This window comes from Carassius auratus, chromosome 14 (assembly GCF_003368295.1).
Source record: "Carassius auratus strain Wakin chromosome 14, ASM336829v1, whole genome shotgun sequence".
Lineage (NCBI taxonomy): Eukaryota > Metazoa > Chordata > Actinopteri > Cypriniformes > Cyprinidae > Carassius > Carassius auratus.
The window spans coordinates 24,444,976-24,469,456 of NC_039256.1; the positions used below are offsets into that span (position 1 = coordinate 24,444,976).

Below are 24,481 nucleotides of genomic sequence, written 5' to 3' on the forward strand. Positions count from 1 at the left end.
ACAAGCAGTCATGTGGAAAAAAAAATACAGTTTCAACAGATTCTATTTTCTAAAGTTATTTTAGAGTTTTAATTACCCAGAGTTTTTAAAAAGAACAGTTCACCAAAAAATGAATATTTGCTAAAGATCTATTCACCCTCCGGCCATCCTAGAAGTCATCTCATCTGAATCAGGAGAGAAATATGCAGATTCATAAGCCGCATATAAAGCTTTTATCTGTAACCATATATTAGCATTAAAATGTACAAAAATGAAAGTGCAAAAGTGACAAAAATTGTACGGTTTCAATTTATTCTTTTCTTAATACATCACATAACCATCATAATAAAACAACTTTATGATAATAATTATATATGAAGTACTCATCAATCATTCAAACGACAGCACGTTTCAAAAATCTGTCTGTAAAGGTCAATCAAAATGCTGCTGCAAGATGCTATTCACATAATGTTTAAACCAATCTAAGTATAATAAGGGGAAAATTATGTGAAAATGCGTATTAAAGAACAGTGCATGCAGATGCGTGTAGAGTATGTTAAGGTGTGAGTCCAGTAAAAAGCTTATTATTTGACTTAAAATAAATACCCACATTGCTACTGAGCTAGGGTTGACATTTTTAAAGACACAGTACATACTGTAGTCCTTAAACACGTCACAGGTCAATGATGGGGTTCTCTGATGTAAACAAGTGTTTTTGTTCTGCACACAAGCATTTGGAAATTTCAGAAAATCTGTATATGTTTAAGAAAAACACTTAGTTTTGAGAAATCAAGTCAAGGGGAGAGTTGGTTGAGAGCCACTTTGGGATTTTGAGCTTCATTTTCTATGAGAGGTTAAAGAATGTTGAAGCCTCCAGGGCTAAATGTTGTGGTTGAATGACAGCTCTGAAGGGTTTTTGAGTTCGGGTCAGTGTTAGGGCAGCTAAATATTCAGTGTGTGTCCAGTATTGTGCTCAACGGCATCTAAGAATTTTGTGACATTGTGCATTGAATGGCACACAGAGCTTAACACTTATGAAACGTGTCAGGTTTGAAGTCCATTGTTGGGCTTTCTGCTAAGATATTTATTGAAATTAGAAGGATGTCATGTCAAGTTTGTGATAAGACTAGGTTGTGCACTGAAAATAAACAGCCATATGGGTTGTGTTTTAACTGGTCTGACTTTATGCGATCTACAAATCATCCGAGGCTGGTGTGTTATAGCTCTTGAAGAGCGGCTGCATAAAGAGACCGATGGTTCCTGTAACACACACTAAAACAAAGATCCACAGAAACAGACGGTCGATTACCATAGCCACATATTTCCAGTCCTCGATAATCTGTGAGAAACAGAGAATATGCAGATTTATTTTAATTTATGTTTGACATATCTGCACTATATAATATATATATATATATATATATATATATATATATATATATATATATATATATATATATATATATATATATATATATATATATATGAAGAGTTTGGTTCCACAATACTTTTTTTTTTCTCAAAATGCAATAAATCCATTGAATCAATATGAATGATGTTTTTCATATTGAAACTGATGAAAATACACAACATAGTAAGTTGATCCACATATGACAGCCTCTGAACTTGGTCAAAACTAATCTTTATATACAGGCACTGAACTAAAAATACATCCATCAGTCATCGCTTCCAAAATGAATTCAACGGGTCATCTTGTTAATGATATAAATTAATCACAGCAATAAAAGAATGAACAAGAACCTGAACAACAACATAACATTAGACCCCAGAAATTCCAAAATGACATTTCCCTTACATTCAGCTTCCAAAAGTGCATTCATCTTTGCCATGTTACATTCATTCAGTTGACTAGTGCTATGTGCTGTATTAACAAAGACATAAATGGCATTAATAAAAACACTAACACTGACAAGCTACACAATATGGCGTTCATAATCGAATGTGATTCATCTAATGAACACGATTTAGCACTGATCTATGGCTCTGTGTATTAAATGCATCTGAATAATTTCCATCTGAAAGCACGTGATGGTTTACCAGTACTATTAATCACAAAATAGGTTTTACTGAGGAGATGCGGATGACAATAACATGCGATTTATCATGTAGCCCTTGTTTATTGATCAGAAAGTGCAAAGTAGATGAGTAAAACTAAGATGCAGAGTGTATTCAAAACGCTGACATTACTGTCTAGAGTCTGTGGAATTTACAGTTTGTGGGATGGTGTGCTGTGATTGGTTGGGCGGATATATCGCGTTCTGCAAAAAAGGGAGACTGGCATTTGTCGCCGTTTGGAAAAAAGGGATAAAATATGAATAACTCTGCAAATATGGCATTTTAAGTTAAATTAAAAATTTACTTTTCAATACCGACCAGAAACAATCCTGATTTGAGCAGGAACTCAAATTTTTTTAAATGCCATTTATTGCGTTTGGGAACCAAATTCTTCATAAACACACAAATTTGAGAAAAAGTCAAAAAGTCTTTCAAAATCTTAGGCCACTAGTATTTCACCAATAAAAGTGGTTTAAGTCAGTTATTCTATGTCTTGTTGTAATGTGTCAGTAGTAAATATCAGTTTACATTTTCAAACATTATTTTTGCCATTAAATTTAATAATCCAGTGAGATTTTTGTTTGCACAAGGAGTCTGACAACAGCCAGTGCTCCACACAGAGATCTGATTTCATCATCATCCAGTCTGTCTGGAATAACATGAAGAAACAGAACAAACTGAGACAGACTAAATCCAGAAGAACTGTGGTAATGTCTCCAAGACACTTCAAGAAACCTACTTGCAAAGCTATCTGAAAAACAATGAGCAAGTGCACCTAGGACAAAAGCTTTTTTAAACACCATAGTGTGGCCACACCAAATGTTAATTGAATTTAAATAATAAAAGTTAATTAATAAAATCTATTTATGGCATTGTTGTTGACGGGATTCTCACTTTACAGCATTTTTACACAAGTGCCTAGATCTTTGCACAGTACTGAAGCTTTGCAGGTTTCTTGAAGCGTTTTGGAGACATTGCCACAGTTCTTCTGGATTTAATCTGTCTCAGTTTGTTCAGACTCAGTTCTGTCTCAGTTTGACTTCTTGTGCAAACAAAAATCTCACTGGATTAATACATTTAATGGCAAAAAAATAATGTTTGGAAATGTAAACTGATATTTCCTACTGAGACACTACAGCAAAACATGGAAATAACTGACTTAAAACCACTTTTTGCACAGTACTGTATATATAAAATCTAATTGTTCAATGGATCTATCTAAATTAGTTTGAGATATATATATTTAGATAGGTCCATTGAACAATTAGATTTTTTACATTTATTTAAGTGAAACTCAAAACTCACCCCTTCATCATCATCCTCATTCTTCAACTTGTCAGCGATATATCGTACCCCCTTCACAGCCTCGTCCATGTCTGCAGAGCACTTTATCGCCATTCGCTTACGAAATTCTGTGCTTTCCTGCAACTCGCCACGTCTCCAACCAATGTGCTTGGCATCTTCATTGACAAAGAAGGTGGAATCAGTCTCATCCGCCTCACTTTTTGCTGGGAGATCAGATGAAGAGCACTGCTGGTGCTTCCTGTGAAATTTCTCACGTTTGCTGGACTCTCCCGGTCGTCGCATGAATAGGAAACCAGGCAATCGGAACAGGAAGTAGTATTTGACCCACTTGGGCATAGTGTGTGTGCTTGGGGAACGATGGTGCACGTTTAGCACACACACGCTTGTAACAATTGAAAAAGTCACCAAGACCATGGCGAACATCAAGTACTTTCCAATGAGGGGCACAGCGAGTGAGGTTGGCGGTACAATTTTGGAAATAAGTAAGAGGAACACAGTTAAGGCCAGGAGAACAGAAATACACAAAGTCATCTTCTCCCCACAGTCTGACGGGAGGTAAAAAACTAAGATGGCCAGTGAAGTGATGAGAATACATGGGATGATTAAGTTAATGGTGTAGAACAGCGGTTTTCGTCTAATGATAAAATCATACGTTATATCTAAATATGTGTCATCATCTGGATCTTCGTTTTTGCGACCAGGCAAGGACACAATATCCCATTCACCACTTGGCTTGAAGTCATCCCGGCTGGCAAAGTCTGACAGCAAGATGAGGTCGATTTCTGTGTGGTCATAAGTCCATGAGCGGAACTTGAGTGTGCAGTTTTGCTGGTCAAAGGGGAAGTCCCGGACCTCAATTTTACAGGCACTCTTATAAATGGCTGGTGGTAGCCAGGCAACCTCACCGTTATTTGACACGACCGCATTGGAGTAGAAAGACACTTCATATGTCCCATCAGCACTAAAAATGACAAACAAATTGGTTTAAATTTGTTGGTTTAAATCTAAAATACAAAGTATCCTTTTTTTTGCTTGCGTGCATAATAAAGTGCATAATAAAGGAAAGTAAAAGCTGATACTAGTATCCTGAGTGCCAGCTCATCATCATGTGAAAAACGCTGTCATTCTAATCTCAGTCTCAGTTCCTGAGATTAACGCAGTAACTCTGTCCTTGGTAAAGGTGAAACCCTGTCCAAATCCTGCATTGATGCAGCATTATAAAAACTTTACAGAAGAAGTCTCCTGCTGCAACCTTTATTGTTTTATAAGGATTCAACCTTTGAATAAATAAAACCTCTTATAAATTATCTAAAGGGATAGCTCAGCAAAAAATAAAAATTATTTACCCTCATTTAGTTCCAAACCTCTATTACTTTTTCTTTTTGAATCTTACGGTCATGCAATGAAAGACACTGAGATCCAGTGTGGTTCTTGGCCCCACAGATTTTCAGTGTATCAGCAAAAACAGCTGCAACATTCTCAAAAATATTATTTTTTATTTTCTACGACACAAAAAAGATAGACAGTCAGGTTTGGAACAACATGAATGTGAATAAAAGAAAAATGTCTCACTTGTTGTACAGAACAATGTCAGGCAGCCATATATGCTGGGAGGGAAGGCGAACTTTCCTGATCCCTTCATACTCCTCTGGATCCCACATCAACCGGTAATCATTCCATACCTGCAAGTAAAATTAAAAGACATTTATTGTTTGTTTATTTAAATTACAACCCGAACACAAAAGTTCCACTTCTCTTACCTGAGAGAGCCAACAGTTTGTGGTCATGATCTGCTCTCTCTCATTCTGAAAAACAAACATAAACATGTTATAAACACTGAATTAATCAAATGTGACATGTGTGGAAGCTCTTCATGTTTCAGCTACCCACCACACTGATGAGCTGGGCAAGGGACACTTGGATTGCAATGGTGACCTGCTGGCTCTTGTTGACCGCCGGACGGATCAGCTTGTTGTATCGGTCAGGGGAGAGTAAGTAGTTAACTAAACGTTCCTCTACCTCTGCACACCATACAGCTGAAAAACAGAGGTAAAACTTTTTAAGAAGAGGTTTTGAATTGAATGGAAGAAATGGTTTACTTAGGTTTTATCAGCCTGTCTGTCGTGGTAAAGAAGGAGCTGAGTTGCCAAACGAAGCTCTCGATTTACCGGTCGATCTACGTTCCTACTCTCACCTATGGTCATGATCTGTAGGTCATGACAGAAAGGACAAGATCCCGGATACAGGTGGCTGAAACAAGATTTCTCCGTAGGGTGCCTGGGCTCTCCCTTAGAGATAGGGTGAGGAGCTCGGCCACTCGGGAAGAGCTCAGAGTAGAGTCGCTACTCCTCCACATTAAGAGGAGCCAGCTGAGTTGGCTCGGGCATCTGTTCCGGATGCCTCCTGGACGCCTTCCAGGCACGTCCCACAGGGAGGAGGCCCTGGGGAAGACCAAGGACATGCTGGAGGGACTATGTTTCGGGGCTGACCTGTGAACGCCTCGGTATGCCCCCAGAAGAGCTGGAGGAAGTGGCTAAGGAGAGGGAAGTCTGGGCATCTCTGCTTAGACTGCTGCCCCCGCAATCCGGCCCCAGATAAGCGGAAGAAGATGGATGGATGGAAATTTGAAATATATTTAACCATTGTGCTTTGCTAAAAAATTTTTGCCAGCATTTAGTAAAAAAACTAAGGTCATATAAATGAAGCCTACAATCAATTAATTCCAAAAAGAAATATAAACCTGTGAAAATGTAAAATAAAAGCAGCTCGTAAATAGATTGCATAATGAGAAATTCCATAGGCTATTTCTTGTAAGCCAATCTTCTTTGTGACTGTGAACACCACAAATGTAACGGGGTGGAGGTAAAATCCAGTCAAGAAACTTTTGGGAAATTGTTTTACCCTGTGTGGAAAATCTTACTTCTAACAGCTTTTACATTAAAGGAAAATTTACCATTATAATTGATTTTAGATTGATTTTATTAGATTTTCTACATATAGTCATCATTGGCACATGCAACTAAAGGGTAACTTTGGACAGGCAGGCCAAAAAGTAAGTTTCAGAAAGAAGAAAAGAGAAAGCCCAAAACTCTACTGGTGTTCCTGTGCCAATGTCTCTAAGGGACAGCAAGTCAGGACAAATGACATCACTCTGTGGACAAGCAGTGCACTGTGGGGGACAATGAGTACAGAGACTACAAGATTAAAGTTGACAGTAGAAGCACTGAGGCAGCAGTCAGCATTCAACACACAATCACCCAGCCTGTGCTCAGTGAGACGTACTCCATCTGACTAACAGCTCAACAAGTAAAGCGGAAACGTGACAAATTAAATGAATGCCATGATAAGCCATTTTTGGGAGCCATGTGAGCAAACCAAGCAGAACCTCTGAACCTCTCCAAGAATTTCCAAAAGCTAAGAGTGAAAGTTTTCATACACAACCATTTTTTACCTGTGGTGATCTCTCATTAAGGTCCAATTTCATTATCCCTTCAAAGGAATTGACACATACATTATTATGAGTCCAGATAGTTACATAATGACCCAATTCATCTATAAATAAGATGCACCGAAGCAACAATTCTCATGACTCACGGACAGCATGCGGAGGGTCACAGAAGCCCTATGCCACATCTCTCATTAAGACCCCAAGGGGACGATCATTCTTTAATGCCAAACATGAGTCAGCTGTTCATCCCATCACTGCCCCATCAGCACGTTCTCTATATCACAAGCTCTCATATTACAGCATATATGAAAGCAGAGTCTGACAGTAATTATCATAATGAGGGTTTAGTGAGAAAAATGATATGACCATAAATGAATACTAGAAACACAGCAGTAATCATGTTAGATTTCACTCCCAGTTGTTTCAGGTTACGCATTATGGGCAACATATGGGAACATCTTAAAAATCAGATGACTGGAGGGCGTTTTGTTAGTACAAAAATAAAGTGTTTTTAAGGAAGTGTTTTTGGGGTTTGTTTACTTGCATATTAAAAATATATAACTGCTGTATTACATAACTGTATATAACATAAAAATATATATGACATATTAAGCCTATTAGTTCTTGATTTATGAGCAATTCTATATGGAAGTATGTTTCTTGTGAAAGTGTCTTTCTGCCACAGAAAATAAAAGTGACTTTTTAATCTCAGATTTCTTGTTCTTCATAAATAAAACAAATATGTATTCTAAAAAAAATAAATTAAAAAAAAACTCAGAAAAAAGATTTGTGAGATTAAAAGTCACAATTATCTTTTTTTGTAATTTTTCATTCTGTGACAGAAAAAAATTAATAATTACATAAAGTGAAAAATTCAATGAAAAACATGTACTATAAACTCAGAATTATGAGAAAGCAAGAATTTTGAGTTTACATCTCTGAATTCTGACTTTCTTTTCAGAATCACAAGAAACAAAAATCCAATATGAATTCAGAATTGCTGGAAAAAAAAATAAACTTTTTTTGTTAATACCATGGCAGAAACAGGTTTCCGTATTATCTGATTTAGAGTAAAAAAAAAATTTAAAAGTCACTGTCATTATTTATCTCAGAGTTTGATATATTTCTTGGAATTGTTAATACCAGTTTGGACTTCTCCCAGTTATGTCTCACAATGTGGCTTTATAACTCGAAATTACAACTTTATACAGTATCTCAAAATGTAAGATTTTAAACATTTTATTTTAAAGTTTATTTATTTATTTATTTAAATTTATTATTCTATTTTATAGCTGGCTTTTATAATTATGAAAGATGAAAACTTTTTTCAACGACAGAGCATTAAATCAGTCTACTAGTCTAGAAAAATCTAGACTTATATATATATAAACATAACAGTAAAAGGTTAAATTCATATCTTGAAAATAGTGCACTGTAATGTCAAATGTTTCTCCGAACTCTGTAGGATGGGAAACATCTTTGTGTTTTCGATGCACAAATGAACTGTCAATCATTGTACTTCCTTTCTTAGAGCAATTGCTTCCAACTAAGACTCCACTGTAGTGACGATTGCATTCGTTAGGCTAATTAATTAACACAGTTACCCAATATAATAATTATAATAAGAAAAAAATCAGTACAACAATGGTTTGAGATTATAACATCTTCAGCATAAACACATGATGATCTTGTTTAAAATGACTATTTAGTATGGAGGTTCCTGTCTAGAGTGGTGACTAATATCTGTGGAATACCCTATGAAAATTTTTACTAAACCCCCGACTTAATCAGACAAGCCCCATGTCCTGCTTCAGGGCTCTTCACCGAAACACACACACTCCTAAACAACCAAGGCAGGACAGGAGTTTGGAAAGAAACACACAACATCTCAAGATAATACAAAACAACACACACACACGCTCACAGTTGCATGCCTGAGCTTTTCCCCCCTGGTGCACTTTAACTCTGTGAATAATTCAGCTGCACTAAAAAAAAAACCTGCCTCATCACACAGACAGCAGCAGGAGACACACACCAACACAGACAAACACACACAGACCTAGTCTAAGTCTCAGAATAATTTACTAGGGATACAAATAATATCATAGTATTCAATATTAGCACTAACACACAGACCCACACACATAAACACTTCCCATTCGAAGTTAAATACAGTTACGCTCTTTTTTTGACAGGGCGGTGCTTACCAGTGTATCAGTGTTTGAGTAGCATAAATATCTAAATTATTAAAAGCTACTCCTGCAGCCAAGCTCCACTGCATCAAACGACTTACATATATATATATATATATATATATATATATATGCACATATTTACAAGCTATGGCCAAACAGTTACACCTTGTGCCGCATTTCAGTATGTCATAGAGTCAAATCCACATCATGCTGCCCTTAAAAGCATGTTTTGGTCTTCCTCACAGGCCTCCCTCAGATGCTTTCTTTCGGCTGAAGGCTTTTCCCCATTTCAGTTTGCATTAGTTTAAGAATCTGAGACTGTTTGGGATTTAATAAGTATATCACACTTTTTCTGGAATCCAAGAATGTTTCACAATTCCTACAGAGATTGAAACCCCATATTACACACTGAGCAGATGGCTCATTCTCTTATTCTCTTCAACATATTATACACAAAACCTGGTTCAGGCAGCCTAACTTCTGTTAATTTGGAGCATGTTTTTTCTGAGCCTTTTTTGAGGTTTTAATTGTGTTAATACTTTAAAACTACACTTTAAAAAAATGTATATACCTATTCATCAAGAATGCATTCAATTTAAATTTAAATAAATGTAATTTTTTCTTCTTCTTTTTTTCATTACATTTACAAAGAATGTTGAAAAAATGTATCACCGTTTCCACATTGATAATAAAAAGAAATGCTTCTTGAGCACCAAATCAACTTATTAGAATGATTTCTGAAGGATCATATGACTAAGAATACTGAAGTCATGGCTGTTAAAAATTCAGTTATGCCACCAAAGGAATAAATTATATTTTAAAATATAAAATTGTTTTAAGCTGTAATAATATTTCACAACTTTTATTGTTTTTAATCAAAAGAATGCAGCTTTTATGAGCATAATAAAACCTCTTTCAAAAGCATTGTAAAATCATTCCAATCGCCCCACAAATCACCCCAAACTTTTGAACTGGTCTTGTTTTGTTTGTTTTTCTAATAATGTCCAAAACGCTGTATTAGACATCTCAAGTTTTTTGCATCTTTATGATGAATTGCTGTATTCCTCATTTGAAAGTAGTTTCGGATAAAATTCTCAGCTGAATTAAAAATGTAAAATTTAGTGTACATATCTGATTTCTCATTTCATGACCTTGGTTAGCTCTGTTTAACTGACTCACTGCTTAATAAGTGGAAATACTTCAGCAATAAAATCATTAATGGAAGCAGTGATACTTGGATCAATACTGCTGATGGCAATCACAACAGTTGGAAATAGAGCCCAGTTCTTATCCATAGCTTATACAAGGGCTTACTTTACTTTTTGTTAGAGTGCATGGTATAATAAAAGAGTAATTAATAGAGCTCACTTAAACCCTGCCTCTAAACCACCAAAACTGGGGGGTTTTTTTTGTTGTTGTTTTACTTCAGCCAGCCATAATAAATGTGTGCAACACTATGTGCAACTGCATGGTTTGGTAATAAATGGAAGCAGTAAAATGACTCAATTGAGGCATTTAATAACAGAATATTTTAAAAGGAATTTTGTTCACAAACAAAACTTTCCAAAAAAACATACGAAGTCTAGGCTTATTCTCTGTGTGTGTGTGTGTGTGTGTGCACATGTTCATGAATGTGTTTAAGAGACCCTCTCTGCAGCTCTGACTCACTGAGCAAAAGATCTAATCAGAGTTATGACAGAGTTAGCATAAGCATGCCTCAAGAACCAAAACACACACAGATATACACACACGCTATCACCATGCAAGCCTTAAAATGGACTGAAAAAGACACTATGATACTGAATTGCTCAAGTTAACTTTCACTACAGAGATCAAGAAAACACACGACTAAGCAACCTTGATGAAGGGTCTATTCTATATACCTATTCATTGTAAATTATCTAACAGCCAATTCATGTTCAGTGTGAGAATGATGATTTTAAGTAATAAAGTCATTCTCCATACTCAATGAAACATGATGCACTCACAAAAAGACTCTCTGCTGTGTGAGCACTGAGCATACTTCACAGTTGGAAACAGATCTGTGAGTGAACTGAGCTATGGGGCACAGAGAAGAGTGCTATTATGTGGACTGACCCATTTTAACCCCTTAATGCCACTTGTTACAGGTCCGAAGAGATATGAGAACAATTAGTTTTCAACTATAAATAGGTTGTATTGATTTAATGTGCATCTTTTACATGTTGTAAATAATGCCATGGAGCTATTTAATGTTAATACTCCTGAAAAATATATTTCTGTATAAAAGGTTCACAAAAGCAAGCACTACCTCTGATAATACAGTTGCAACCACCATATTTAGCACATATATTAGAAAGAAATTTCTATAAAAATATATAAAAATATAAAATAAAATATGTAGCTCAAGTCAGACTCATAATGCAAAGATTTCATCGGTCACATTTGTGATCAGTCAGTGTTAAATAACAGATTGATTTGCACTATAACAATTTATCGTTTTCAGTTGTCTTATTTAACAACTGCTCAATTTGTGATTGACATATTTTGACTGTCACTATCGTGAGCAGAAGTAAAACACACTTTCACTAACTTTTTAAATAAATAAAAAATAATAATAAATAAAAAATATATATAATAATATAAATAAAATAATATAAAATATAATAAATAATTTTAAAGTTACAAAAACAAGCACATTTAAGACTTCAGTGTATTAAACTATAACAGAAGTTAAGATAAGTTTTAATGATAAAGCAATTGATCATTAAACACATCAATAGAAAAAAAGAGCTGCATGCTTACTCGCCACTGTGAGCGCAACAAACCAAAGTCCTGAAGCCATCGGAGCTGCCATCTCCTGTCGGAGCCCCTCTGTCTTTACAGATTCATTTTCCCCGCACACTTCACAACGACAGCCCCTGCGAGTGAGACAAACAGATTTGAGTACGTGACAACGAGAGATCCGGGATTCTTATGCCCTCCGATTGTGAAAAATTCGAGTGTGTCTTACGCCTGGAGAGTTGTTCGGTTCCTTTTCAGTGATAATCAGCCACAAACACGAGCGTTATGATAAAAGGTCTTTGGGATTTTCTCTTCTGCACGCGAACTAACTCGCGCGCTCTCGGCTGACTGTGAGCTTATCTTGCGCGCGCAGCAGGCTTGAGCGCAATACAGCCATCAACTTTTGTAAAAACAAGTCTTCTACCACTCACATACAGTTCACAGTCCACATGGCATATTATTACAAATATTTCAACAATCCATTAGTCTTTCCCATACCCTGTCGAATGGCATCGATTTTAATGTAGTTTTAAATAAATACAGGTGTTGATGATCCAGTGTGATAATATAAGATAGGATAATCACTGGCTCAAGTGCACATGGTTAAAAGAACTGCAAATTGCCACTGTGTCTTGCATGGGTAATTGGCTAGGTGTGCGTCACGGGGGAGGAGAGTTTGCTGGTTGTGTGTTCTGCACCATGGAGCATAAGGAACGGTGTTAATAAACATTTACATGAGTTGGTTTTTCATTTCTATTTATGGGAGACACTGAGAAGTTGTCAGAAGGGTTATATCGCATGAACTGTGTGTTTCTCTGTTGCTAGTTCAAAAATCCCTTAAACTGTAATACATTTTGTTGTCAAAACTGATATTTTTTTAAAGTAAATAATGTGAAAACCATGAATCCGCAACAGCATATTTAGACTAACCACCAATATGATAAATATAATAAAGATACAGTTTAACCAAAATGCATTTTCCATAAGTATTATGTTTGAGAAAGTTGGCACATGGGTTTTATAAGCTACTGGTCAAAACAATGGTTTATTGTTACCATGTACACTTCAGGTCAAAAGTATGGAATAACTACGATTTGATTAAAGCCTCTTTTCAAGGCTCACCTAAAGCTGCATTTATTTGATAAAAAATACAGTAAAATATTGTGAGATATTATTACTAATTGAAACACCTTTTTCTATTTTAATATATTTCAAAATGTAATGTATTCCTGTGATGACAAAGCAAAACTTTCAGCAGCCATTATTCCAGACTTCATTCACATGATTCTTCAGAAATCATTCTAACATTTTATAATTTTTTTTTAACATTTATTTTATTATCATCAATGTCGAAAAAAGTTGTGCTGTTTAATATTTTTCTGGAAACTGTGATATCTTTTTTTCAGCATTGTTTCAGAATTTTCAAAAGAACAGCATTTTTTGGAAACAATCTTTTGTTGAGCCTTTAATTTTGATCATTTTAATGCATCGCTGCAGCATAAAAGCATTTTAAAAAATGGTAGTGTAATACAAAACTGTTCTTCAGCATTGATAATTAAAAAAATAATAATTTTAACACCAAATCAGCATATATTAGTATTATTTCTGAAGGATAAGTTCTTTTAAATTATAATACTATTTCGCATTATTTTGTTTGATCAAATAAATGCAGCTTTAGTGAGCATAAGAAAGTTCTTACCAAAACATTTTAAAACTTTGACTACAAGTGTATTTTTTGCCATATAATGTTTTGGCCTTCACAACTGTTTTCCTTATTAATTGAGGCTGAAAAGCCTATACTAGGCTGTCTAGTAGCAAGTCATTATTGAGACAACATGCCCCAGCCCACAAATGTCAATGTGTCACAATAACAGTTTATATTTTTTGTAACCAATGATGGTGCAAATATTCCAAAAAATTGAAGCCAAGATGTTAAGACTTCATCCATAGATGAGTATCAAGTTCAGAATGAGGAGAGCTTGTTGAAGTTTACTGCAGTTTCTCAGCTGCTCACTTCAAAGGATAAATATATTGCTAGAAAAGCATTGTTTTCTTAATTAACTTCCAATGAACTTAATTAACCATGAAAACCCCAATCATGGACGCAAATTAATCTCTAACAACCTGTCACACATAAAATCTCATGAGAAAAGACATCACACAAAGCGTCGCAAAGCAGAGGACCCATGAGGGGAGGTACAAAACAGAGGCCTGACGTTATGTTAACAGGACAAAACAGGACTCTCGTCTTTCCACAAACCCTGTGGACTGAATGCATGCCTGAGTGCGAGAAATCAAGAAAGCACGAGAGCAAGAAACAGAGAAAAGGCAACAGTATGCAGTCAAAGGAGGCATTATGGTCAGTGATTCTACAAAGTGGTTATGGATCTTTAAACTTCTTAAGCCATTCATGCATACAAAAACATTTTTATACACAAGCATGCACATACGCGAGGCTCTCTCACTCAGCCATACCCACATTTTACAGCCATTAGTGTTGGGTAAATGGCTGTTAATTTAATTTAGTCTGAGTGAAAGAGGACCTCACTTAATGTTACCTGATACAAAAAAAAATAATGAAATACACAAACAATTCACTATCGATTTCTGCACAAGCACAGTTACATGTTTTTTTCTAATATGCAGCCTTTTGAGGACACATCTGAAATCTCTTTTATGAGCCTGACAGTAGCATGTAGTATGTTAACAAACTGCAGTAACATTTTGATCAAATAATCTAATCAGAAAACCTCACCTTCCCAAAGATGATGAATTGTTTTGCTTTATTCTGAGCACAACAAAGCATGTGTGGAGCAAATCTATACATGAAGAACATGAACATACCTACATTCACCGCCATTACGTATTGCCATTTTCTGACTGTCTGCAGCATGAAGTCTGGTTCGCCATCCCTCTCATGCTCCAATTCCCCCAATAGGAGGTGTTTGGGGACAGAAGCAGACTGCAGTATAAAGATTTAAACGCTAACAGACATTAGATCACCTTTCTGATGCCTTATGTTTACACATCACAATCACTCATCCATGGACTTTCAACATGTTCTCACACAGAACATGTCAGTTTACCTAACTCACATCCAAGATAAACCACTTTAATCTTCAGCATCTGGTCACTTCAGTCATCTGATCTCCAGAAGGTGAAAATTGCTTCATTCAATCTTTGCTTGGGCTGAACACACAAGCCAAATGCCGCTGGCTGAGACAAATTAAATAAAACAACTGACTGTTTTAAAAATGTCTTCACAAAAAAAAACATTCATAATAGTGCACAAACCTTTCAAACCATGTATGAACATATGTAAAAAAAAATAATAATAATAAAATAAAATAATAATAATAACTGGCTTTAAAAACTGTTTTAACTGAACAGTTTACATATTAGTTGCAACGTACAAATCCTTGCCAGTATAATTTAGGTCGACCACAATTTCATCACTATTATCATAGTAAATATTCCCACTCTAGTCTTTATCTTTCTGTGTAACATAATCTAATATAAGAGCTTAAAATAAACCACGTGTAAGATCTGCTTATAACCATGTCACACTGTGTGAAAAAAAAAAGTGCTTAATTGGGAAGACTGCTACAGGGAATGAAAAACACAGGGGAAAGCTAAATCTAACGGTTAGCGGTAAATTTGGTGGTTGCGACTGTATTAATAACATAATGTTGTTTCAACAAAGAAGTCGAATTTATTAACAATTCATTGAAAAAAATATGTATATTCACACTTAAGGTTTATTTACTTGCGCATGGCATGGAACATTTACGTCTTTTCTTATGGCGCCATCTTGTGGTGAACTAGATACAGAACCTGTCCCTGACAGCGAAGATGATGAAGTTCTTCAAAAACAAGGATTCAGATTTCGGTCTTAACATCTTACTGTCACTTTTCCGGATTTTATTATATGTGATTTTTGAAGCATATTAGTCTAGATGTTTTAACTATAAGCCTAACATTAGCCAGTATGAAAAATTTTAAACTCTACAAGCCTTGATGATTTGATTGATTGATGTCCCTTTTAAATAATTTTTTTTTTAAAAGTCTCACTTTTATTTAATAAATTAAATGTATGTTTGTTTGTAAAAAAAAAAATAAACAATAATAATAATTTAAAAAAAAATTCCCTGTGAAAACTACGCGTTTTAGATTATTAATAGCAGTCCACACACACACACACACACAAAAAATCTGTAACGTATATTTTATGAAATGTTATAGAAATTTCCATATATATATATATATATATATATATATATATATATATATATATATATATATATATATATATATATATATATATATATATATATGTATGTATGTATGTACATAACATAGTTATTTTTTTTTTTTTTTTTTTTTATGTCCATTTTAATGTTATATTTCTAGGTTTCACAGATAAGCTCCCCAGTCCTTTATCTCGGTATGATGACTTCCTGTCGGGAAAGACTCCACAGCCCCCATCATCACCGTTCAGTTCCCAAACAAACTTTACCAACTCACACACACACACACTCCAATCTGAAACTTTTCCTCCAGCACCCTCCATCGAAAAGTCGCGTCGCCAGCCAGAAAAGGCAGAAATGTCCCCTCCATCCGCACGGCTTCAAACCAAGCCCGTGATAACGTGTCTGAAGACGTTTCTGATCTCGTACAGTCTGATTTTCTGGGTGAGTTAGTGTTTTCATCAGATTTACCGTTAGCTTGAGGCGGCTATCAGCGCAGCTAACTCACTCTGAACAATGGGATCAGTCAACAAACGGTTCTAACTCGTAGTGTAGTCTTAGTTCAGATTTGTAAGATTTCTTTATGAAAAATAAGATGCATTTCTAAACATTATTTATATGTTTATTTATCTTCTGATTAGCAAAAAAAAAAAAAAAACTTACAAAAAGATTTAGCGTCACACAGATGCTCTCGATTAACTTTTATTGTTACCGGCTTGCCTAAGGATGCGTCGAATAATTGTAGATTATTCTAGCATTTTAAATTGATATATCAAAAGATGAAATTAAACTTTAATTTTGGGATGTAGATTAAATCTATTACAGGCGAGGAAATACAAAATTTCGCATCCTTGTGTAACGTTACCTTGCAAAGAATAGTGACAGCTGTTTTGATCGCGGTTCAAATATATTGATCTACAAAGAGATTCTAATGAAACCGATACGAACAGTTCATTGCTATTTATTTATTGCTTTTCGCTGGGATTTTATAGCTGGCAGGGGACAGATGGTCATGTTTATAAAGTAAAGTCTCAAGACTCAGACCCAATCAGTTGCTCATGATCGAAATTATTACTTCCCCTTGGCAGTAATACACATCACCAAATGATAATAATAATAAAAAAACGTATATGTTTCAAAGTCATTAATATCACAGCCGAACATAAATTAATAACTCCAGTCTACAAATACTATAAAATATCCATCTTTATCCAAATACATACAGTTTCTATGTAGGTCAAGGTATGTATTTGCTCACAATAGTTGTCTGGAAACTCCCAGATTTCCTGTTTTCATTTAATGCTCTAAACTGTCCCAAGTTTTAAAGCTGAAGTGTAATTACAAGGTTTGCAGTGGTAGTATTAAGAATGGGGATGGGCAAGACACAGTGCCCATAATCCCTCAGGCAAATCCATAAACACTTATCGAATATGTCGGAGAGTATTTAACTTTTCTTGTAGTTCACAGGAGTGATCTTGTTGGCTGTTGGAGTATGGGGAAAGGTTAATTTGGAGTTTGACCTCCTCCTGACTGCAGACAAGGGCACCAATGCACCATATGTGCTCATTGGGACCGGAGCCATCATCATCATCTTCGGGTTGTTCGGTTGCTTTGCTACCTGTCGTGGAAGTCCATGGATGCTGAAGCTGGTCAGTTCTAGAGATTTCACAAGATTTCAAAACTGAGAGTGATAAAATTCATAAATGTGGGAGTAGTTACAGCACATTCTACGTATACGTTACACTTAGAATACATATGTCCTTTTCTTGTAAAAATGAAAGTAAGGAAAAAAACTGATCTTATATGACATCAAGAAAAATTGCTAGTTTGCATTTGATGTCCATTTAAAAAAAACGTCATTTAAGCCCTCAACCATGTTGAGGAACAAAAGTGAAAGTGAAAATCCCCAGACATGCAAACAGGTAATGGGGGGAAAAAAGGTGAAACATTTACATCCCCCCAAAGCTTAATTTCTACAGCCCAACATTTGGAGTCTTATTGCTGCATAACTGCTTAATTTAATAGTTTTGTGTACACTGTATATTTTAATTTGTATAGATTTGTCTGTTGTAAATTTTCTGATCTCATTTAGTAAAATTTTTCTAGAAATTTCATTGTTTTGAATATTTTTTTTCCCTCCCTTGTAGTATGCTATGTTCCTGATCCTTGTGTTCTTAGCTGAACTAGTGGCAGGTATATCCGGCTTTATTTTCAGACATGAGGTAATTCTTCTTCTTTTTTTCCCTTTTTTTTATACATTTAGTATTTCAACAACTATTCACTTTTTAAATTCACCCTTTTTTTTTTTTTTTTTTTTTAGATAAAAGCAGTGCTCCAAGGTGTCTATAATAACGCTGAATCAGTCTACAGTGGTAAGGGAAACGAAGATCTGGACAGAATCCAGAGAACAGTAAGCATGTATTTGTTTTATTGAGAGCAGTACAAAACATAGGGATCACATCAAACTACACTAATAATAGTTAAATGCAATATAATTTATTTTGTAATTTGTAGCTGCAGTGCTGTGGAGAGAAGAACTACACCAGCTGGTCAAACACAGATTACTTCAAAAAAGAGGGCATTCCCAAAAGCTGCTGCAACATGACTGCTGGTGGAAACTGCACTTCTGCAGAACTTAAAGATCTTAACACTGCTGCATCAGTGGTATATCAACGGGTAAGAGCTCTGCTGTTTCTGAACACTCCTAAATCAAATCAGAGTTATTCTTAATTCTGGGGGAAAAAAACACCCTTCTCTTGTAGGGCTGTTTCTCCCTGATTTCTACAACATTGGAGGCCAATCTTGGAATAATTGCTGGAATTTCTTTTGGAATTGCGTTCTTCCAGGTATTCATTGTGTCCAGTTATTATATGTATAAATATATATATATGTGTGTGTGTGTGTGTGTGTGTGTGTTTGTCTAATGCATCTAATAATGTTTTCAATTCCTCACCTCATCAGCTCATTGGGATATTCCTGGCATGTTGTCTGTCTCGCTATATCACTAACAACCAATATGAGATGGTGTAGTGATCCACAGGTATATTTTCTTACTCTTCCCGTTAGGCTCTTCTCTTTAAAACGGCACAGTTTTGTGTTGTTCTATTACATGTCCTTTAATGAGTATTTTGATAATGACTGGGTTCTCATTTAAGGGCTCTTACTGTCGCTTCTGTCTGATTACAGGGTATCAACTGGAGATCACAGAGAAATGAAGCTGACAAAAAGGGAAACCATTTAGTTTCAGTGTTTTGTATGTGCCTTAGCTAAACCTTTAATTTTAGAGAATTTCTGACTGCTTTTTAAAGAATATTTCTTGTTCGTAAGTACATTGAAGGGAAGGAACCGATTTGCATTTGTTTAGCCAGAGTTTAAATATAACAGCGATTAGATATACAGAAGTTAGAAAGTACGTTTCAGTCGGTGTTAAACTAAGCAGTTATTCAGTACATAGTTTACTGCACACCTTTACGTTTGTTTCATTGGAATTAACACATGCTAAAACATTGCATCTAGTAAAAAAAAAAAAAAAAATGTACCATTTCTTGCATGCAATTTAAGTTCAACATTTGCCCAAAATGATATTTTTGAGTTTTGTTTATGTCACCAGCCGTTCATTTTCAATAACTGGTTTTAATACATGTATGTTCATTGCAATTTGGATTGCTTCTGTGAAAATGATGTGGTTATTTGCCATTTCTCGACAGTCTTTATTGATGTAGCAGCTATAGTGTTAATTGTAAGGTTATTGAATGTCGTGGTGGTGGGTTTGCTGAAGAGAAAGGTTGTAGTGTCTCCTTAACTGTGTCTTCAAAATGTGAAATCTTTTGGCACCCAGGTTGAGCAGGTAACAATATTTAACATGTACATACAAAGCTACAAATGTCCCCATTACACAGGGGTTGAGCTGTATTTAAAGACATATTTGCATTTGTGAGGCAAATAAGGTGATGTATAATCCAGATTACTTTTTAAACTATAATTATTTTCTCTCGTCACTCCTTCATAATCATACCGATTAGTTTTTGTCATAAGATAAACCACTCTCTACGTTTTGTCAGCATATGGGTTTACTTTTGGGGCATGTACACGTTGCATCTTTACAGCCGGTTCTTTTTTTTGTGCAAATTGTAAAATGCATAGGAACAATAAACTGTTTTATGTGAGCATAGGCTTCAGATGTAGAACCACCAGAGGGCGCTCTCTATTTATTTATACGACTGTTTCTTGCAATCTGGGTTAAGAACCTTTAAAGAGTGTGGCTCGGAAGCAGGTCCATAAGGTCGAACTGGGCAATTTATTTTACTGTCTATGGCAATTTGGGACAGGCATATAATATATAGAATAATATAATCTAATATTACTACCTATGATAATTAAAAATCGCAATTGCGGTCCTAAAATGCTTTAAATCGAACGGCATACACATGCATTAAAAAGATACCCATTGCGTTATTGATACTGAAAGACCATTTAGAGAAAATATTAGTTCGTAGGTTAAATCGCTATTTCTTTAATCACCACGAGCAAGAGCTCATAATTAAGCGCTGAAATCGATCACTGCGTTAAGAGTAAAGAAAAACATTTACACATCCTCATTTGAAGAAATTCTTATATGCTGCAAAAGATAACGACAGACGTCTATGAAGATGAAATGCTGAAGAACGATTGGTCCGATGGCCTGTCAATCATTTTCAGCTCTGCACTTCATTGGACATGACGGTTCCCAGCTTGACGTCAACAGTATAAAGTTTGTCGGTCCTCGTCAGCGCTAACAGAAGAAGAGAGCTTTCTTCTCAATATTGACTGCTTCGTCAATCCTTTATAGTTTATCTTTGGGTAATTCCAGTCAAGGAAACGGTTTCATCCAGGTTAGTCATTTGCATCTAAATCTGTTTGAGATTTATTGCGTTGTCATTGCAAGGTCAGGTGAAGTGACACTGGTCTCGTATGTTGACGTGCAATGAAAGGTTCTTTAGTGTTTCGTTCTTCGTGCTCGTTAATGCACCATCACTAAGACTTGGGCTTTGGATCGGATGTTTCTCTCAAACCTCGTTTAATATCGTTTGGTTGTTGATGTTTTAAATAGACGATGCTATACGTCGATCTATATTAGCCGCGCGAGAAACTAAAACGTTCTCCTCTTTATCTGTAGTAATGATGCGTGGAAGTCTCTTTAGTTTATTCTTCACAATGAATCAGTGGAACTGCTTGCGGCACTGAATCGAGAGCTTCTAGGTTGAACTCATTGAACCGAGAAATCGGAGTTGGCGTTCTTTCCAACTATAATTTAGTTTAAAAGAAACTTAAGTTAAACTTAACCTAGGTGAATTAGGACCCGTGAAACTGTAACAACGATTTTAAATGTACCAACAAAAGGCTCCATTCGAAGGTGTGTGTGTGGGTTTTTTTTTTTTTTTTTTAAGCTTAATGTGCGATGTCCGGATAGACTTTGATGCATCTAACACCGACTTCCTATGAACTACAAAATAAAAATGCTCAGTCGGCTTGTCACCATTTAAAATGGTTGCTCTTCTTGCAAGAGATTTCAGTTTTTTTTGCATTACTTTGTCATTGATTGTACCCTTTCTTTTCAGCTTTACCATGATGCAGCTCAGCAGCGACACGCAATGCAACAAGCACTCGTTGCTCAACGTTATGAACCGGTTCATCGCCGCTGCCAACAACATGGACGAGACTATCATGGTGCCAAGCTTCCTGCGGGACGTGCCTCTGGAGGACCAGGATGGCCAAGCCTCTGTTAGTCCCAATAACAACGAGCCTTCTTTCCCCAGCAAACAGAGGGACATGTATGAGCACTATCTGCTGCTGAAGTCAATCAAGAATGACATGGAGTGGGGCCTGCTGAAGAGAGAGATGGGTGGCAGCTTTCTAGAGATGACCGTGAAGCATGAAGAACCGCAGGTGAACGGAGGAGCTGCAGAGGAAGGTTCTGACCTGGAGGGCCAGTTCCACTACCACCTTCACGGACTGTTTGCTGTTCTATCCAAGCTCACGGTCCAGGCTGACCACCTCACAAATCGTTACAAGAGAGAAATCGGTGGAGGAAGCCTGTTGCGATAGGATTGATTGGTTTAGAACTAAAACGAACTATTCTTGAACCATTTGACTGGGAAGTGACTGGGTGGCAGTGGACCTAAAGTGCTTCGGAGTCCCCTCTGCCATCAAAAAAGGGGTTTCTTGCCCAAGTTGGTTGTCCTATGGCCTGTATTGGCTGTATCTGGTGCTTTTCAGGAGTTTTCCTCTAGACACTAAAGGGCTGTGAGAGTAATTGGTTTTTACACTGACCGTTTCAGCAGCATACATCTATTCCAATTAGACTTTAGTTTTGGCTTTTGTTTTAACCTCTGTATGCCAGGTCAGAAAGCCCTTGAATCATTTAAAGTTGTAGAAGAATGTGGATGCTGGTAATTCAATTCTTCTATTAGCCAGCCAATGCCTTTTTAAATGAGGGGATTTTATGTATTAATGCTGCTCTTGTGCACTTGTCCATGTAAAATGGCGTGCCTTGTTTTCACTTCCCAATTGTGCTGTTCTATGTGTGCGTGTCATGCACTGTATCAGTTTGAGCAGGGCCCATAGGAGTTTGTCTGCCACTTGTCTTTAGTTTTCCTGGCTTGTCCTAAAAGATCTCAAGTTTTATATCATGCTGTAATATAGTGACTTATTAAATAAAGCATTAACTTAAACTGTATCTTCCTGAGTGTTCCCTTGAACTTCCTCAAGTGCAATAAGATGCCAACATTTACCGGAAGGCTGGGTCAAATATCTGGTCAAATATCTAGTCCTAAATGGAGCTAGTGAGTACCTACTAATCTAGTTTGTAAGGGCTGGGTCTCTTGCATTGTGCGTTAGCAGGTGTTTTTTTTTTTTTTTTTTTCTTTTTTTGCAAAGGCAGGTTTGAGCTTGTCTCTTTAGTGTTCTCATGTATGCAATGACTTAAAGGGACCGTTCACTTTAAAATTCAACTTGTCATTGCAAATCTGTAGGACAAATCTGTAGTCTAAAGACATTTTAAAGTATGCTGCAAAGCAGAAATTTGTGACTTTTACTGTGTGAATGATGAAATGACTTTGAGCTCTTTATCTTGCTCTCCATTCCCATCAGTGTTTTAAGGAAAGCCAAGCCTGTCTGAAACTGAACCCCATACAGGTTTGGAATGACATGAGGGCAGAGCTTTCAAAGACCTTTTTCAGAGCATACTTTGAAGAATGCTAATAACCAAACATTGTATATTCCCATTGACCTGCATTAATTAGACAAAATGTGTAACAAAAGTAAACAGTGTCTGCCAACATTATTTACAATATATTTCCATGTTCTGTGGAATCAAAATCAGGTTGAGTAAATTCCCTTTTGGATGTAATATCTCTGGAATAGAACTTCCTTGAACCTTATAAGCACGGAATGAAACTGGTGTTTTAAATTCTAATGCAGGCAGTTTCATAAAACATGACATCATTCTTATCAAATCTAGCGGTTCAAAGTGTATTACACTCATAAAAATTGTCTGGTTAAGATGATCAGTTCATGACTTTTTGATCTAATTAGAAAAGTATATCTAATCCTTTAAGACACCGAGTATTAATGCTCAATTGTCAAGCATTGTGTGTGTTTGAAACCTCAATCTATCCTGAATTTATTTAGCCTCAAAAGACAAAGTGTTTAGAGCAAATTAATTTTGTTTTATTTTTGCATTTCCCCAATCTTTATTCTGTGTGATGCATATGGATACTTCTTGAAAATGGAAACCCTTTTACATCTCCTAACCAAAGTGTTTTTCATCTTCCTCATGGTTCACTGAATCATGAACAATACAACTCTGTAACCGTTCTAAACGCAATTGTGGTAACACCCAGCCTTTGAAGTAATCTAGGTGGGTGGACACAAAGAATTGGCGAAAGCAAACGTGAGAATCACAGTAATACCAATCAAAATGTCTGCTTTGGCTACAGATGGGCATTATGGTATATCAGACCAAATGCAGTCCAACCATCTGTCCATTCAAGTGAAATAGGTCAGCATGAGGCACACGAACTGAGCCAAGCAGTCACAAGAACAAATCTGCCTGATATATGAACCAGCAACTTCAAATATCATTTTAAAGCTTCAACCAAAATGTAGCATGGATAGAACATTAAAAGCAAGCCATTTATGCGGTTTCATTCACTCTGAATGTAGGATCCACATGCATGTAGAAAATGTAATGATTATGACTGTAAAGGAACATGTTTTCAGTATGTTAAGCTTTATCTTTGTGTCTCTAGATTGCACTGATATCTATAAACAGTGACCATGCAACTATGACAGACAAGCGTAAGGATAAAAACATTGTAAATCATAAAGGGACTCATAAAAGCATAAATCAGTTTCAAAATGTTTGGCTGGATCAGCTCGTCCCTATGCCATGGTGCATTGAGCGACTACGTGATCAGGCAATCTAGACT

General features: G+C 36.0%; 3 protein-coding genes across 3 annotated transcripts; 2 read left to right on the top strand and 1 right to left on the bottom strand.

Moving 5' to 3' along the window:
- Nucleotides 1-285: 285 nt before the first annotated feature.
- On the bottom strand, nt 286-12,356 carry LOC113114103 (neuronal acetylcholine receptor subunit beta-2-like). The gene is made up of 7 exons (XM_026280847.1): nt 11,996-12,356; nt 11,788-11,903; nt 5,251-5,396; nt 5,121-5,165; nt 4,933-5,042; nt 3,361-4,321; nt 286-1,318 (listed from the first exon to the last, which is right to left on the bottom strand). Exons 2-7 carry the CDS (start codon nt 11,837-11,839, stop codon nt 1,172-1,174), a joined length of 1,461 nt encoding a protein of 486 aa, XP_026136632.1. The 5' UTR covers nt 11,840-11,903; nt 11,996-12,356; the 3' UTR covers nt 286-1,171.
- A 3,879-nt stretch (nt 12,357-16,235) lies between these two features.
- On the top strand, nt 16,236-20,200 carry LOC113114104 (tetraspanin-7-like). Its single transcript, XM_026280848.1, has 8 exons — nt 16,236-16,457; nt 17,474-17,662; nt 18,161-18,235; nt 18,334-18,423; nt 18,528-18,689; nt 18,776-18,859; nt 18,975-19,053; nt 19,200-20,200. Exons 1-7 carry the CDS (start codon nt 16,371-16,373, stop codon nt 19,041-19,043), a joined length of 756 nt encoding a protein of 251 aa, XP_026136633.1. The 5' UTR covers nt 16,236-16,370; the 3' UTR covers nt 19,044-19,053; nt 19,200-20,200.
- Nucleotides 20,201-20,733: 533 nt separating this feature from the next.
- On the top strand, nt 20,734-22,728 carry mid1ip1l (MID1 interacting protein 1, like). Its single transcript, XM_026280849.1, has 2 exons — nt 20,734-20,884; nt 21,611-22,728. The coding sequence occupies exon 2, from the start codon at nt 21,618-21,620 to the stop codon at nt 22,095-22,097; it is 480 nt and encodes a 159-aa protein (XP_026136634.1). The 5' UTR covers nt 20,734-20,884; nt 21,611-21,617; the 3' UTR covers nt 22,098-22,728.
- The last annotated feature ends 1,753 nt before the right edge of the window (nt 22,729-24,481 follow it).

Excerpts from the sequence above, each read along its gene's own strand:
- LOC113114103 (XM_026280847.1), bottom strand. The coding sequence starts at position 11,839 with ATGGCAGCTCCGATGGCTTCAGGACTTTGGTTTGTTGCGCTCACAGTG. Across the intron at positions 5,397-11,787 it reads TGTTGCGCTCACAGTGGCGA|CTGTATGGTGTGCAGAGGTA; the intron begins GTAAGCATGCAG and ends TCTGTTTTTCAG. Across the intron at positions 1,319-3,360 it reads ATGAGGATGATGATGAAGGG|ATTATCGAGGACTGGAAATA; the intron begins GTGAGTTTTGAG and ends TGTTTCTCACAG.
- LOC113114104 (XM_026280848.1), top strand. The coding sequence starts at position 16,371 with ATGTCCCCTCCATCCGCACGGCTTCAAACCAAGCCCGTGATAACGTGT. Across the intron at positions 17,663-18,160 it reads GTCCATGGATGCTGAAGCTG|TATGCTATGTTCCTGATCCT; the intron begins GTCAGTTCTAGA and ends CCTCCCTTGTAG. Across the intron at positions 18,860-18,974 it reads TTGGAATTGCGTTCTTCCAG|CTCATTGGGATATTCCTGGC; the intron begins GTATTCATTGTG and ends TCACCTCATCAG.
- mid1ip1l (XM_026280849.1), top strand. The coding sequence starts at position 21,618 with ATGATGCAGCTCAGCAGCGACACGCAATGCAACAAGCACTCGTTGCTC.